Here is a 17,785-nt window from a genome sequence, read left to right as displayed (position 1 = left end):
GAGCTTTGCCGCAATTTGAACAAAGTGACCATTCTCCTTACCTCTCTTTCTCTGCGTACGGCAACCTCGCATCGCATTCAGCCTTCCGCGTCGTGCGCAGCCCGGGTCGTCATTCAAAGCGTTATCTTATCGAATTTGTCGTCCTGCCGCGTTCCTCGCACGACATTATTCTTGGATGGAATTTCCTATCTGTCAATCAAGCTCTTATCGAAGCACGGCACTGACGTTATCAGTGCCGTGCTTTGACCCTGACGATCATTATTCTCCGGAAGTTATTGCCGCCTCTGACGTCAATATCGCACCTTTCCCCGCCGCTCTGGTTCCTCTGTTATGTAACTAACCTGCGAACACATTTTTTCTGTTCACGCCGTTGGGCGCTTGTCCGCGCCGCCGGAGCTTTCTGCATCCGTTTGCTGTCGTCACTTTTTGCGACGGTTCTGCTGTCCTTTACATGTGCAATCCGTCCGCCTGCCCATCATCCCTACTCCGCGGCGAGTGCCTGGGTACCTCTGAAGCTTTCGATTGCGTTCGCCCGGCCACCATGTTTACGCCGTCAATTCCAATTTGTGCCGTGACTTCTCCCGTCGCGACCAATGCCCCTGTAGACGCCTTCGCTCGTGCCGTCGATGCAGAACTCACACCTGCGCAGCACACAGAAATCAAGCTCCTCCAACGTTTTCGTTCCTCTCCTCCACCTCCTCCTTCTCCTCGTCATCATCATCATCATGCTGGTTACGCCCACTGCGGGGCAAAGGCCTCTGCCATACTTTTCCAACTCCCCCAGTCATGTACTAATTGTGGCCATGTTGTGCCTGCAAACTTCTTAATCTCATCCGCCCACCTAACTTTCTGCCGTCCCCTGTTAAGCTTCCCTTCCCTTGGAATCTAGTTCGGAACCCTTAATGACTATCGGTTGTCTTCCTTCTTCATTACATGTCCTGCCCATTTTTTTTCTTGATTTCAACTAAGATGTCATTAACTCACGTTTGTTCCCTTACCAAATCCGCTCTGTTCTTATCCCTTAACGTTATACCCATCATTCTTTTTTCCATAGCTCGTTAGGTCGTCCTCAATTTAAGTAGAGCACTTTTCGTAGGCCTCCGGGTTCCTGCCCCGTACGTGAGTACTGGTAAGACACAGCTGTTATGCACGTTTCTCTTGAGGGATAATGCCAACCTGCTGTTCACGATCTGAGAATGCCTGCCAAACGCACTCCAGCCAATTCTTGTTCTTCTGATTATTTCAGTCTCATGATCCGGATCCGTGGTCACTGCCTGCCCTAAGTAGATGTATTCTCTTACCCATTACAGAGTGGTGCAGCGGTGGCGTAGAGGTAGAACACCCGGCTCGCGTGCAAGAGGTCCGTGGTTCGAATCCCGGTGCCGGCAATTTTCCACCAGATTAAAAAAAAAATCCGCGTGTTGATAAAAATTGCACAAACAGGCCTGGAGTGTGGCCTGATCCCGGTGACCAGAACCGGCAACGCACTCCCTCACCAGAGCAGGATTGGCCACCCTGGTGCAGTACTTGGCCACAACCTCCTATGAACACAACAATCAAACCCCGGCCCTCAGTCCCCAGCAGCTCCGAAGCAACTGACCGCGGCGGCGGTCAGACCTGCGACGCAGCAGAGGGTGCTAAGAATCGCTGGCTCCGGACAGGCCGCCATTGGAATATGAACCTGGCAACGTTTAACGCTAGAACGTTATCTAGTGAGGCGAGTCTAGCAGTGTTGTTGGAGGAATTAGAGGGTAGTAAATGGGATATAATAGGGCTCAGTGAGGTTAGGAGGACAAAACAAGCATATACAGTGCTACCGGGGCTTAGCGGAGAGAAGAGAACTAGGAGTCGGATTCCTGGTTAATAAGAATATAGCTGGTAACATACAGGAATTCCATAGCATTAACGAGAGGGTGGCAGGTCTTGTCGTGAAACTTAATAAGAGGTACAAAATGAAGATTGTACAGGTCTACGCCCCTACATCCAGTCATGATGACCAGGAAGTCGAAAGCTTCTATGAAGACGTGGAATCGGCGATGGGCAGAGTGAAAACTAAATACACTATACTAATGGGCGACTTTAATGCCAAGGTAGGCAAGAAGCAGGCTGGAGACAAGGCAGTGGGTGAATATGGCATAGGCATTAGGAATAGCAGGGGAGAGTTATTAGTAGAGTTTGCGGAACAGAATAATATGAGGATAATGAATACCTTCTTCCGCAAGCGGGATAGCCGAAAGTGGACGTGGAGGAGCCCGAACGGCGAGACTAGAAATGAAATAGACTTCATACTCTGCGCTAACCCTGGCATCATACAAGATGTGGACGTGCTCGGCAAGGTGCGCTGCAGTGACCACAGGATGGTAAGAACTCGAATTAGCCTAGACCTGAGGAGGGAATGGAAGAAACTGGTACATAAGAAGCCGACCAATGAGTTAGCTGTAAGAGGGAAAATAGAGGAATTCCAGATCAAGCTACAGAACAGGTATTCAGCTTTAACTCAGGAAGAGCACCTTAGTGTTGAAGCAATAAACGACAATCTTGTGGACATCATTAAGGAGTGTGCAATGGAAGTCGGTGGTAACTCCGTTAGGCAGGATATGAGCAAACTATCGCAGGAGACGAAAGATCTGATCAAGAAACGCCAATGTATGAAAGCATCTAACCCTACAGCTAGAATAGAACTTGCAGAACTTTCGAAGTTAATTAACAAGCGTAAGACAGCCGACATAAGGAAGTATAATATGGATAGAATTGAACATGCTCTCAGGAACGGAGGAAGCCTAAAAACAGTGAAGAAGAAACTAGGAATTGGCAAGAATCAGATGTATGCGTTAAGAGACAAATCCGGCAATATCATTACTAATATGGATGAGATAGTTCAAGTGGCTGAGGAGTTCTACAAAGATTTATACAGTACCAGTGGCATCCACGACGATAATGGAAGAGAAAATAGTCTAGAGGAATTCGAAATCCAGAAGGTAACGCCGGAAGAAGTAAAGAAAGCCTTAGGAGATATGCAAAGGGGGAAGGCAGCTGGGGAGGATCAAGTAACAGCAGATTTGTTGAAGGATGGTGGACAGATTGTTCTAGAGAAACTGGCCACCCTGTATACGCAATGCCTCATGACCTCGAGCGTACCGGAATCTTGGAAGAACGCTAACATAATCCTAATCCATAAGAAAGGGGACGCCAAAGACTTGAAAAATTATAGACCGATCAGCTTACTGTCCGTTGCCTACAAAGTATTTACTAAGGTAATTGCAAATAGAATCAGGAACACCTTAGACTTCTGTCAACCAAAGGACCAGGCAGGATTCCGTAAAGGCTACTCAACAATAGACCATATTCACACTATCAATCAAGTGATAGAGAAATGTGCAGAATATAACCAACCCTTATATATAGCTTTCATTGATTACGAGAAAGCGTTTGATTCAGTCGAAACCTCAGCAGTCATGGAGGCATTACGGAATCAGGGTGTAGATGAGCCATATGTAAAAATACTGGAAGATATCTATAGCGGTTCCACAGCCACCGTAGTCCTCCATAAAGCAAGCAACAAAATCCCAATAAAGAAAGGCGTTAGGCAGGGAGATACGATATCTCCAATGCTATTCACAGCGTGTTTACAGGAGGTATTCAGAGACCTGGATTGGGCAGAATTGGGGATAAAAGTTAATGGAGAATACCTCAGTAACTTGCGATTCGCTGATGATATTGCCTTGCTTAGTAACTCAGGGGACCAATTGCAATGCATGCTCACTGACCTGGAGAGGCAAAGCAGAAGAGTGGGTCTAAAAATTAATATGCAGAAAACTAAAGTAATGCTTAACAGTCTCGGGAGAGAACAGCAATTTACAATAGGCAGCGAGGCACTGGAAGTCGTAAGGGAATACATCTACTTAGGGCAGGTAGTGACGGCGGATCCGGATCATGAGACGGAAATAATCAGAAGAATAAGACTGGGCTGGGGTGCGTTTGGCAGGCATTCCCAAATCATGAACAGCAGGTTGCCATTATCCCTCAAGAGAAAAGTATATAATAGCTGTGTCTTACCAGTACTCACCTACGGGGCAGAAACCTGGAGGCTTACTAAAAGGGTTCTACTCAAATTGAGGACGACACAACGAGCTATGGAAAGAAGAATGATAGGTGTAACGTTAAGGGATAAGAAAAGAGCAGATTGGGTGAGGGAACAAACGCGAGTTAATGACATCTTAGTTGAAATCAAGAAAAAGAAATGGGCATGGGCAGGACATGTAATGAGGAGGGAAGATAACCGATGGTCATTAAGGGTTACGGACTGGATCCCAAGGGAAGGGAAGCGTAGCAGGGGGCGGCAGAAAGTTAGGTAGGCGGATGAGATTAAGAAGTTTGCAGGGACGGCATGGCCACAATTAGTACATGACCGGGGTTGTTGGAGAAGTATGGGAGAGGCCTTTGCCCTGCAGTGGGCGTAACCAGGCTGATGATGATGATGATGACCCATTACAGTGCCTCGTTAACTATCGTAAACTGATATTCTCTTCGGACACTGTTAAACATTACTTTAGTTTTCTGCAGATTAAATTTTAGACCCACCCGTGTGCTTTGCTTCTCCAGGTCACTGAGCATGCATTGCAATTGGTCCCCTGAGTTACTAAGCAAAGGCGATACCATCAGCGAATCGCAAGTTACTAAGGTATTCTCTATTAACTTTCATCCCCAATTCTTCCCAATCCAGGTCTCTGAATACCTTCTGTAAACACGCTGTGAATAGCATTGGAGAGATCGTATCTCCCTGTCTGACGCCTTTCTTTATTGGGATTTTAATGCTTTCTTTATGGAGCACTACGTTGGCTGTGGAGCCGCTATTTTTACATACGGCTCCTCTACACCCTGAATCCGTAATGCATCCATGACTGATGAGGTTTCGACTGAATGAAACGCTTTCTCGTTATCTATGGAAGCTATATATGATGGTTGTTTACATTCCGCACATTTCTATATCACCTGATTGATAGCGTGAATCTGGTCTGTTGTTGAGTAGCCTTTATGGAATCCTGCCTTGTCATTTGGTTGACAGAAGTCTAAGGTGTTCTTGATTCTATTTGTTACTACCTTAGTAAACACATTATAGGCAACGGACAGTAAGCTGATTGGTCTATAATTTTTCAAGTCTTTGGCGTCCCATTTCTTAGGGATTAGGATTATGTTAGCGCTCTTCCAAGATTCCAATACGCTGGAAGTCTTGAGGCATTGCGTATAGAGGGTGGCCAGTTCTTCTAGAACGATCTGTCCACTATCTTTCAACAAATCTGCTGTTACCTGGTCCTCCCCAGCTGCCTTCCCCCTTTGTTTACTTCTTCCAGCGGTACTTGCGGAATTTCCAATTCCTCTTCACTATTCTCTCTTCCATTATCGTCGTGGATGCCACTGGTACTGTACAAATCTCTCGGCAACTCCTCTGCCACTAGAACTATCTCATCCATATTAGTAATGATATTGCCGGCTTTCTCTGTTAACGCATACATCTGATTGTTACCTATTCCTAGTTTATTCTTCACTGCTTTCAGGCTTCCTCCGTTCCTGAGAGCATGTTCAATTCTGTTCATATTATACTTCCTTATGTCAGCTGTCTTACGCTTGCTGATTAACTTGAAAGCTTCTGCCAGTTTTATTCTAGCTGTATTGCTACAGGCTTTCATACATTGGTATTTCTTGATCAGATCTTTCTTCTCCTGCGATAGCTTACTGGCACGCTATCTAACGGAGTTACCACCGACTTCTATTGCACACTCCTTAATGATGCCCATAAGAACGTCGTTCATATCTTAAACACTTAGGTCCTCTTCCTGAGTTAAAGCCGAATACCCTGTTCCGTAGCTTGATCAGGAATTCCTTTATTTTCCCTCTTACCGCTAACTAATTGATCGGCTCCTTATGCACCAGTTTCTTCCGTTCCCTCCTCAAGTCTAGGCTGATTCGAGTTCTTACCATCCTATGGTCACTGCAGCGCACTTTGCCGAGCACGTCCACATCTTTTATGATGCTAGGGTTAGCGCAGAACATAAAGTCTATTTAATTTCTAGTCTCGCCATTCGGGTTCCTCCACGTCAACTTTCGGCTATACCGCTTGCGGAAGAAGGTATTCATTATCCGCATATTATTTTGTTCTGCAAACTCTACTAATAACTCTCCCCTGCTATTCCTAGAGTCTATGCCATATTGCCCCACTGACTTGTCTCCAGCCTGCTTCTTGCCTACCCTGCTATTGAAGTCGCCCATCAGTATACTGTATGTTGTTTTGTTTTTACCCATCGGCGATTCCACGCCTTCATAAAAGCTTTCGACTTCCTTGTCATCATGACTGGATGTAGGGTCGTAGTCCTATACGACCTTCAATTTGTACGCCTTATTAAGTTTCACTATAAGACCTGCCACCCTCTGGTTAATGCTATAGAATTCCTGCATGTTACCAGCTATATCCTTATTAACCAGGAATCCGACTCCTAGTTATCGTCTCTCCGCTAAGCCCCGGTAGCACAGGACGTGCCCGCTTTTTAGCACTGTATATGCTTCTTTTGTCCTCCCAACCTCACTGAGCCCTATTATATCCCATTTACTGCCCTTTAACTCCTCCAATAGCACTGCTAGACTGGCCTCACTAGATAACGTTCTAGCGTGAAACGTTGCCAGGTTCAGATTACAATCGTGGCCTATCCATTCCTCATTTGATATTGACCAACCATCCTTGAGCCAAGCGTCCGCAGTCGTTCACCGTAGACACCGGTCAGCAAACACCGTTGCGTCAGTGTCCGTATGGTGTGTCGGCCGCTGAGCGCCGTATCATCGGCGACCACGTTGACGACAAGCTCGAGCGTGGCATCATCCAGCCCTCTAACAGTCCCTGGGCATCTCCGGTTGTCCTGGTAAAAAAAAAATTGTTCCATTCGGTTGCATCATCCAGCCCTCTAACAGCCCCTGGTAATCTCCGGTGGTCCTGGTTAAAACGAGATTGTTCCATTCGGTTCTGCGTCGACTATCGCCGCCTTAACCGAGTAACGCGCAAAGATGTCTATCCTCTGCCGCGCACCGACGATGTCCTGGACTGTCTGCAGGGAGCGGAATGTTCTTCCTTGCTGGATCTGTGCACCGGATACTGGCAAGTGCCACTGGCACAGGCTGATCGCCAAAAGACAGCCTTTGCAACCCCTAATGGGCAATATTAATTTACCGTCATGCCGTTCGGCATGTGCAACGCGCCTGCCACTTTTGAGCGCATGATGGACACCGTTCTTCGAGGGCTGAAGTAGAAAACGTGCCTCTGTTATCTAAATGACATTGTGTTTTTTACCACCTACTTTGCGTCGCACCTCAGCCGCCTTGAGCAAGTTCTCGCGTGCCTTTGCACTGCAGGCCTGTAACTAAATCTGAAGAAATGCCACTTCGGCGCTCGCACGCTTACTATTCTTGGCCATGTAGTTTCAAAAGACGGTATCCTCCCGGACGCCACGAAACTTACCGCTGTATCCGAGTTTCCTAAACCAACCACCATGAAAGAGCTTCGCAGCTTCATCGGCCTGTGCTGATATTTCCGACGCTTAATCCTTAACTTTGCCTCTATTATCGCCTCCTTGACGCAGCTTCTCACCGACAGTTCTGACCTATGAGCCTGGTTCCCGGTGTGCGACGACGCATTCCAAGAACGACGCGTTCTCACCTGTCCTCCCGTACTGCGACACTTCGATCCCTATGCTCCAACTGAGATCCATACGGACGCTAGTGGTGTCGGGCTTGGCGTTTTTCTTGTACAACGCAAGGATGCCTTCGAAGAGTACGTCGTCCCGTATGCCAGCCGCACCCTTACCAAAGCCGCAGTGAACTACTTGGTTACTGAGAAGGAATGTCTGGCCATTATTTGGGCTATCGGAAAATTTCGTCTTTATGTGTACGGGCGTCCATTTCACGTCGTGACCGATCATCATGCCCTATGCTGGTTATCTTCACTAAAAGATCCAACTGGTCGACTCGCCCGTTGGGCACTGCGCCTACTAGAGTACGACATCAGCGTTGTTTATCGCTCAGGCCGAAAGCATTGAGACGCAGACGCTCTATCCCGGTCACCCCTGCCCTCCGGTCCTGTCCACTCGTCTATTTCCACCTATGGAGCCTTCGCCTTTTACATTTCCGACATGCCATCAGAGCAGCGCAGAGACCTATCGATCTCTTCGCTTATTGAATTCCTATCTAGCCAGTCGCCAGAGCCAATTTCTCGGACGCTCCGTCGTCAAGCCGCGCACTTCATTCGGGATAACCTGCTGTACCGCCGCAACTACAAGTCGAGCAGTCGCAAGTCGTTGCTTGTTAGACACCTGCGCTCGACATCTGCGCCACGTTCTACGACGACCCACAATGCGGCCATGCTGGCGTATTCAAGGCATACTCTCACCTCCAGCTTCGGTAATACTGGCGCGGTACGTACCGTTTGGTTCGCCAGTATTTCCGGTCATGCCACATATGCCAACGACGCAAGACGCCAACTCGACGTGCCACAGGCCCCTTGCAACCTTTACCGTGCCCGACGCGCGCATTCGACCGCGTCGGTATTGACATATACGGTCCGCGTCCCAACACTCCTAGAGGCAACCACTGGGTTATTGTTGCTATCGACCACCTCACACGGTACGCTGAAACTTCATCCCTAGCAACTGCCACAGCAAAATACGTCGGCAGTTTTATCCTTCAAAACCTGATTTTACGCCATGGAGCACATCGAGAACTACTGAGCGACCGCGGTCGTGTTTTCCTCTCAGACGTCATTTCAGCCTTGCTAAAGGAGTGTCGCATCATTCACCGCACTACCACGGCATATCATCCTCAGACTAATGAAGTGACATAACGTTTCAACCGCATCCTTGGTGACATGTTGGCCTTGTATGTTTCATTTGACCACTCGAATTGGATCGCATTCAGGCTTTCGTCACCTACGCTTAATATACCGCCACGCAAAGCACCACTGGGTTCTCCCCTTTCTTTCTCCTTTACGGACACGAACCTTCATGCACTATAACCACGATTGGATCTTACCGGCCAGATGCTTCGCAGTACATTCTTCGCTCTAGAAACAGTCCACTGGACTGTTTCTAGAGCGGCTGCTTACGCCGAAGAATGTCGCCAGCTCGCTCGTTCGTTCACATCGCAGGACCAGAGGAGCTAAAAGCATCGCCACTATTCATCCAACACGGCTACGTGCTTTGCTCCTGGCTCGCTGGTCTGGTTGTGGGTGCCCTCTACTCCTCCAGGCCTTTCCTCCAAGCTGCTCTCCAAGTACGACGGTCCTTATCGAGTACTGAAACAAACATCCGCGGTCAACTACCTCATCGAGCCAATCGAAGCGCCTTCCGACCAGCGTCGTCGCGGCCAGGAAATTGTCCACGTCTCCCGGCTAAAGCAGTGCCATGGCTCCCCTGTGTTCTCCTGTCCTAAGGTCGCCAGAATGGCTACTCTTTTGGTGGGGAGTGATTGTGCTGAAGGCGCTGTGCAGTGTACATGGTGCTTGCTGGTGAAAAAGAAGACGACGAGCAGAAGTGCTGGCTTCCCCGTTTCGATATAGCGCCGTTCTCTGGGGTTATGACAACGAGAACAACGAGGGGGTGTCTTTCACGGAGAATCTGCAGTCACGGTGCTCGCTACTATATTGTATGTTTCTGGGGAGAGTACTCGGTGTGTGGTGAACTCTGATAGTTTCAGTAGCAGGGCGAGCACTCGCGCTGCTCTGAAACTGGAATTTGGATCTATTTATCGGGCAAGTAGTGTTCATCTTGGCAAAGTTCGATACAATGTTCCACTTACTGAGAGAACTGCGTCTTCCGCCTTCGGAAGGAGTATTAGCCCCACGCACTCAATCTTATTATTACGTAACATAAAATTGATGGGCCTTAAATGTTCAATGGGCGCACCTGCTAACACCGTCGTGCATCACAGTGACCACGAATCCAGCATTTTTTCTAGCTTGTCAGCTATGTGCGGAACTTCAAGTACTTCCTAGCAGTGGTGATGTATGTATTCCCAGGATTTTACCCTGAATACTGAAACCTATTTCCGGACGCTGGCTAAATGTGACTTCATAACGATAATCATTTGGATTTTTTTTGTAGATGTTAGTCTGGGCCGCCTTGTGAATAGTAGCACCTAGCTTTTGTAGATCTGCGTCGGCGAGGTCCAAGGAAGGTCCGCATTTGAGGATGACGGTCGTGGGCCTGGCCTATTCGGTAGTAGTGAACATCACATGCAATGATGTAGGTGCGGTGGCAATAGTTCACGGAAGGCATACTAGTGTCCGTATAGATCTATGGCGGTCACACCAGTCAACGGGCAACGCTTAGAGTTAGCGCACAGTTTCGTGCTTCACAGAAAAGCACAAATTTGCGGTGCAAGAAATCTTGAAACACGATGAAAACACTCGCGGAGCTCCCTTGGTGCCCTTGGACAGTGTGTGTTCTTTGTCTATGAACACACATGAACACTTAGTGAACAAATGAACACTTAGTGCCGACTACACAGCACAAGACGAGCGTTCTCGTTGCCAAAGAAGTGAACCGAAAGTAGCTTAGAGGGTGCAAAATATCGGGTAGGTTATGCGTACCGACTTGCACAGTTTACAATTTTTATGCAACGTACGTGTAGTTCTTTAAATTGTGCACAGGATCTCGCCGTACAGCACAGCAGTAGATTGTGTATACCAAAGCATCCTGTACTTCACGGCTATGACAAATGAGTTTAGTTATCTTACGTTGTCGGGCAAACCTGGAGTACCGGCCACCCGTTGCCTTCCCATCCAGTCCAATAAAAACCATATTCATTGTTTTCAGGAACAGTTACTCATCAAACGCACAAGTAACAAAAACTTTCTAGTTAACTGTTTCTTATAATGTATAAGGTACACCTCTATCTAGTGAAACACACCTTGCTCAGGCAGCGTGGGATACGCTACTATGTGTTGGTTATAGCGGATAGTATATACTTTCTGAATTTGGATACAGTAGACGCAATTAAAAGGCTTCCCCTATATAGGAAAGTACTAGTATCTTGTTGTTAGTTACACCCATAGACCCGTACCTTAGAGCAAAGCTAAGCTGTTTCAAATCAATAGCTTTCTCTGGCCATTCCACCCTGTTTGCGCTTTGTATGTATCGCGAAGCAACCCAACATGGATTAATGAGTATGTCACCTGGCATGCGCCGGGTGCTCGCTCCTTTCTCGCATGTCTGCCCTCTTGGATATAGTGGAGAGTAGTGGAGAGCTGTGCTACCTGTAAGGCGAAGCGAGGTATGCGTCATGCACTGAATGCTGTCTTGCATGATTACACTTACGGGCATAATGCAGACATACGCCGGATATATTGCCAGACGATTAGGCCCAGGGTGGCAGACGGTCTGCACATGCGCAGGCGTGGGCTTTATTTGCAGTCACCTCCTCACCGTCAATATTTTCCTCATAAATCCATCGCCGTCATTCTCAGGATCTCCATTCTGTTATCATTTTGTTGACGTCGCGTAAGTCTTCATCATACAGTCGTCCCCCTTCCAGCACTGTCACACTATATTGCACGCGCCGTCATAGTCACACGTCTATCCTGCCATTGGGACCATTTTAGCAAGGCCATTTCATCGTGGTCATGCACTCGTCGTCACGATATTTTGGCCCTCCAATAACCGCCTTGACGCATCGATGCTTTGAGGAGGCATGTGTTTGTTTATAGAATAAACCAGTTGCCTTCACCCAGAAAGTTCTCGTGCACGTGACGCCTCCGGGAGAAAGAATTAATGTTCCAGATCTACCGTCAAGTCCGTAAGTGTTGGCGCTGGCTAACACACCAAGGTTTATATCTAATAGATAAAAATAAATACCCTGGAAAGGTGGGAAAACAGCGCTGTGGTTGCCCATTTCGTAAGAGCACCGCATGCGTTATACCGAGGTATGGTTTCGTGCCCCACCTGCGGCCAATTCTTTTTTCATTGACTTTTTTTCGAGTACTTTATCATTTCTTTAATTTGATTAGTAGGTACAAGCAATTTCCCCTGTGTTGTCCTTACTGTCTGTTAGTTGGCTTCTTGTGATATGACTAATAGAAATCCGGTCCTCGTTTTCGTATGATGTATATGGTATACCCTTACCCAGTGGAACATATAACAGTGCGGAGGTGATATAGAATGCAATCGCCTACAAGTGTATTATACGGCGACATTGCAGTGTATTGTCGTCATAATGGCGTCATTATACTGTTGACGCCATTCTGTCATCATCAGTGAGTAAATAATGCTATTCTCTTTATGCCGTCTTTATTCCAACATCGTTATTACGTCACCATGGTCATGGTTATGCCATCATGAATTTGTAGTAGCAATTCCAGTGTCAATACGCTACTCTCACCCCACCGTTGTCGCCAGACCATTGCCGTGTTTGTGTAGTCGACTTCCAGTCCTTCATCCAATCATGGTCGTTCCATCGTCATTTCTTTTAGTCATGACGGAGTGGCGCATGATACTGAAATATGTTTCCGCAAATCGAGAAAAGCATTAAAGGGTCCCGGAAACTATTTTGACGATTTCCTACAAATGTACTGAATCGTTAGAGTAGGTCCTTCTGACCAATGATTGACGCATCCGAGTGCTCCGCGTAAAGCTTGTAATTTATTATGTGGTTTTACAAATGCACATCGCTGCCAATCGCAGCACACTGCTCGGCGGAATTGTCAGCCGCCCCTACGCGTATGACGTAAATCTCCAAATTGACGTCATGGGGGCGAGCTATCCGATTGGCTGCCCAGGGTGCGTAATCAATAGTTTTTCCATCTTTATGGTGAACAAATGATGTTTGTAATAGTTGGAATGTTAGTTAATTTGTTTATATAAAAACAATGTAACAGAAAGACAATGCACAAGAACAATTCCTCACTATACTCGTCTGCTTGTGTTACAACGTTCTCCATTTTGATGAGAGCTGCGCGGTCAGTCTGTCTCAGCTTTTCGCGAGCACTATGATTCGACTTTGTTGCGTTGTGGACTGCAAGCGTAGCGACGGGCAATATGTCAAGCTGTGACATCGTGTCCTTCTGCAAGGCAGCAGACTAGCGGACTGGCTGCAGCACATGGGATTGCCTCTATCCGATCGGCGCCAGGATTTGCGCGTTCACGGTCGTCCATTTACACCGGGAGATCACTAACGCAATAGCGTTGCGCAAGTCCGGTATTAGGGTAAACGCAAGCGCAAAGGCCGTGTCCACTTGCGTGTCGTTTCACGGGATGAGCAGAACGGCAAATGTGAATGTCTGCACCGTGCAGCCACCTGGTGGCACAGACCTCAACCACACACAGTAGCAGTAACAAAACGCATTCTTCTTTGCTTCTGGTATAAATTTCTCGCAGGAGTGTAATCGTTAACACTTTTTTGTAAATGTTTAAAATGTTTTACACTTGGTTAGAGCAATATTCGCTTTCTGTTTGGCTGGTTAAGCTCTGCGCCAACGGGTGGCTGGACCGTGGAGGCCGATCAGGCAGCTCACGTACCTCTACGCTAAAAGCGCTTCTTGTTGGGCTAGTTGGTAGCTGTTCATTATAAAATATGAAGACGCCAAATAAACAGACACACAGAAGAGAAGAGAACGGGACAGGGGTCAGTTGCAAGTGGCGCCCTGTCCCGTTCTCTTCTCTTGTGTGTGTCTGTTTATTTGGCGTCTTCATATTTTATAATGAACTCTACGCTAAAGTTCCTTCATCAGTTTGAGTTTACGCCTGCACTGTTCCGTCGAAACGCCCAGCTCACCTTTGGTTACCGGAATACCAGACACGTTAGGCACTGCAACAGAATGCTCGCAACGCACGGTGCCTCGATGGCTCTCGTTTGGGGTCGACTGCCATGAAGCTGGCGCAGAGTTTGGAGAGGCTCGCGCGCTCGCTTCTAGAGAAACGGAAGTCGATGACACGAAGTGCCGTCATGAGGCAGAGCCAGTGAAGGCGGAGCTTAGCCCCGATCACTCGGCGAACGAGTTGAGCAGAAAATTCATGACTATGGAGGAGCGCAACTTGTAGTCGTCCGTAGCTCTCTTAATATGAGACGTTTCACACAAATTGTGGTGCGAATGATTAACTTTAGTGGTACCCTACGCGTCTACAAAATTTGTCCGAACCGTTTCAGGGGCCCTTTAAACGGAAGCTCAATAGAAAATGTCGCTTACATCAATTCGGACTGCACGTGGGAATGTGCCAATATCGGAGCATACGTGCCGCATGTGGGCTTCAGCCTGAACGTTAATTCAAAGTAATTTTGCGTGGATTTAATTACGTGCTCCATTTCCTTGTTTCATGTATGAGTGGCGCAAACGCTCGTCATTGCGGTGGTAAGGAAACGGACGTGCGAAGCAGGTTCGTGCCGTCTCTGCGGAGCCGCTGACGTGCCGTCATTCTGCTGACGCGCATGGACTGGCCACAAAAGGAAGGAGCAATGATACCGCCTCAAAAGACGGGTGGTGTGTGTTTGGTTGGAGTAGTATTAGGTATAGCTTAATGTTTATTTAAATAAATAGGTGGGCATATAATAAAATTGAAGAAATTTACTACTGACCACCGTAATCGCCTAGCGCAGTCTGCTGATTCGACAATACCGCTCCGCAGTGGAGGGAGAAGGAGGGGATTATAATAAGAGAAGAGGGGTAAAGCATAGCTGAGAATCTACTGACGCGTATTCATTTTTCCTTCTCACGGGGATTGCATTTCTTCTACGTTAATGTTATCGTGGTTTTCGGAGGGCATGCGGGCTCAAGCAATTACGCTGGAACGCTCGATGAGACATGTATAAAACCAGACATGTTTGGTCCTGAGATCAGAATTCGAGTATCGCCGACTGAGCTCGCCGCTATCGTTTTCTGGGCACGCGATCGCCAAATGAAGTTAGTTTGGTGATTCACTGTTCAAACAGTATTGCTACGGCGCTCTTCACCGTGAGTGCAACGTGGCAATACTATAGAATAAAGGAGAATAACGAAGCCGACTCGATGCGTCGTCACAGAACGCTCATTCGAATCTGCTGGAGGTAGGACAGTGTTCTGTATTCCGCAGTTAGTATTGTGTACATGCAAAGCAGCGTTCCTGTTGCACTACATTGGTCCAGAACGTTGTGCATAAATTGGTCTCAAGGAAAGAGAGAGTAAATGTGAAGCTGGATTTATCTGCCTTTCGGCGCTGACAGGCTCTCCTTTCTCATCTCGTGCCCCATCGAGGGGTGGCACCTGCAACGCCGCTCGCAGCTCTCACCACAATGCACACTTTCTTAGAGACCTGGGGCGCAGCACTAAACACTGCTGTCGGTACCAATGCAAGTCCTATTTGAGAAATTGCAAGTATCTAAAGTGAATAGCTTTGTATTTCTCCTTTGCTGGTTGCGTGGTCGGTTGTTGCTGGTCGTAGGTTGGTGGCAGTTGAACTATCACCACCGGTACAAAGAAATTGACACGCAGGCCATTTATTGCATACCATTTAAGAATCATGTGCAGTCGCCTATATCAAGTTTAATGATGTGGTGGTTAACGGCTCGGCGTTCTACAGAATTGAACAATGAAACAACAAAGGTTACCTAAATGTCTTCAAAGCAAGGACTATAAGCAGTCAAACACATTATTGCTTTATTAGGCAGAAACGCTTTCTTGTAGTCTTCGGCGATACGCTTACATAGGCAATCATTGCCGACAGTTTCTGTATAGTTATTTTACTGTGTTCACGCCTGTCTTAGTGTAACAATATGCGCAGTACAGCCCGATTTGCTCAAAACCATGCAGGTTGCCGTTAGCCTAAGGCAGATGTTCACTCGTTTTTCTTTGCCTACAGAGAAAAGACGACGACCGCCCTCTTCTTGGACATGCTGTGCAAGATTCCGATTGCCTACTGTGTGAAGATAATCAAAATTAACTTCGACAACGACCCCGACTTCTATACTGACGAAAACTTTAAGCCGTGAGTAGCAAGGCATAGCGCTCTAGTTCGGTACTACAAAGTTCCGTTTGCGTAGTTTGTATTTGTGCTTGCATCCCTAAGACATTATTTGCAAGCTTATACAACGAACGTTTTTCATGAGCACCTCGGGGGGGGGGGGGGGGGAGGGGGGGCAAGCATAACAACTTGAGCATTGCTGTGGCTTTATGTGTGTTTACTGCACAAGAATTACAGCCTCCTCTCTCGCTGTCCTTTAACGGGACAAAGAGTATGATGTTTCGATCAATCAAAGCAACGTTATTTTGCAACTTTACAAGGCCGAATGGTGGCCGAAGAAAAAGCTGCTAGACTGCAGATTGACTAGGCTCCAGCCACCCATCAGCAGTGAAGACGAAACCCATTCAGCATTACTAAGCGTTCATGAAAAGCGCCGTACCAGACATACAATGAATCCAAGATTGCATTACAATCAAACTCGCCTCTCTAAGAACATGAAATAGAAAAATTAAGTATTCATAATATACATACATAATAAAATGGCTAGACACAACAAAGCAAAACAAAAATTTACTGCGTGGATAAGCTTATGTCCTTCTTCGCTAGCGTTGTGATGTCAATATTTAGTCTCATAGTGATTTAATATCGTTGGCAATGGCTGCCGAATTCTTTTGCGGCAGTACTATGTGTGCGAAAAACGAACGTGCCATGGTGGTTGATACCGAAAAGGATATGTTGTCAGGGTGTGCTCAAGTTGTGTAATATCGAGAAAAGCGTCTAATATGCTCTGAGCTGCTTCCTTATAGGAGCACAGTAGCTGTGTAAGTGTACAAATCTGAAAATTTAAGGATTTTATGTTCTTGAAAAAGAGGTGTGGTGTGTTATAAATAAGAAGCGCTCGATACCGCGCGGACCGCCCTTTTTTGTACTAAAACGAGTTTGTGTAGTTTCTCAGCTGTAGTGTTACCCCAAACTAGCACACAGTAACACAAATAACAACTAAACAGGGCATCATAAAGCAATCTCCTAATTGCCACCGGGAGATCTTGTCTGCATCTATTCATTATGCCCACTGTTTTGCTTAATTTAAGCAATAATCACTGAATGGGCTGGTTCCAGGACATATCTTCATTACATGTAATGCCAACTGTTTTTAGAAAATTTGCAGTCGAAACATTGAACGGGAATCATAAGGGAATCAGCTACCTTAAACAATGTTCCGAACGCACGAAACAACACACACTTTGTTTTCGATTCGTTCAGTGTCAATCAATTTGTCTTGCGCCATTCGTTTGCTCTAGAACAAAACGGATCTGCCTCGGCAGTAACGTGCACTATATATTTTCCTGCAAACAACGCGCAGCAATGATCGGCGTAGATAACAAATTTGCAAGTTTTATTTACTTGTACTATATCATTGATACCAAATAGGAACAGGATAGGCCCCAAAATACTTCCCTGTGGCACCCCTGATACCATCATTATCATGCGCGATTTGTATCTGCCTACTACAGTAGATTGTGATCAACCCGTGAGGTATGAACGAATTCCAGAGCTACTCCTCTAAATCCATAGTGTTTCATTTTATATAATAAAATGGTTTAATTTACACGGTCAAAAGCTTTACTGAAATCTAAGTATAGTCCGAGTGTCATAAATTTATTTTCCATGTTCTCTAAAATAATTCCTTTTTGCTGCAAAAGAGCACTCTGTGTGGAAGGATATTTCCTAAACCCAAATTGATGGCTTATTATAAGGTTATGTTTGCTACAGAAACTGTCAATTCGTGCATAAATCACTTTTTCAAGCCCTTTCGGAGA

At 46.6% G+C, this 17,785-nt stretch overlaps 1 protein-coding gene across 3 annotated transcripts in view; it reads left to right on the top strand.

Annotated features, from left to right (window-relative positions):
• Positions 1-17,785, top strand: part of LOC142569089 (uncharacterized) — a 143,718-nt gene that overhangs the window by 19,182 nt on the left and 106,751 nt on the right. For all 3 annotated transcript variants that reach the window (XM_075678597.1, XM_075678595.1, XM_075678596.1), the window contains exon 4: positions 15,864-15,989. In XM_075678597.1, the coding sequence (XP_075534712.1) occupies positions 15,864-15,989 (126 nt within the window). The remainder of the gene's footprint in view (positions 1-15,863; positions 15,990-17,785) is intronic.

Source organism: Dermacentor variabilis, unplaced genomic scaffold (assembly GCF_050947875.1).
Source record: "Dermacentor variabilis isolate Ectoservices unplaced genomic scaffold, ASM5094787v1 scaffold_75, whole genome shotgun sequence".
NCBI lineage: Eukaryota > Metazoa > Arthropoda > Arachnida > Ixodida > Ixodidae > Dermacentor > Dermacentor variabilis.
Note: the sequence above shows the minus strand (reverse complement) of the source record. Positions and strands in the feature narration are given on the sequence as shown.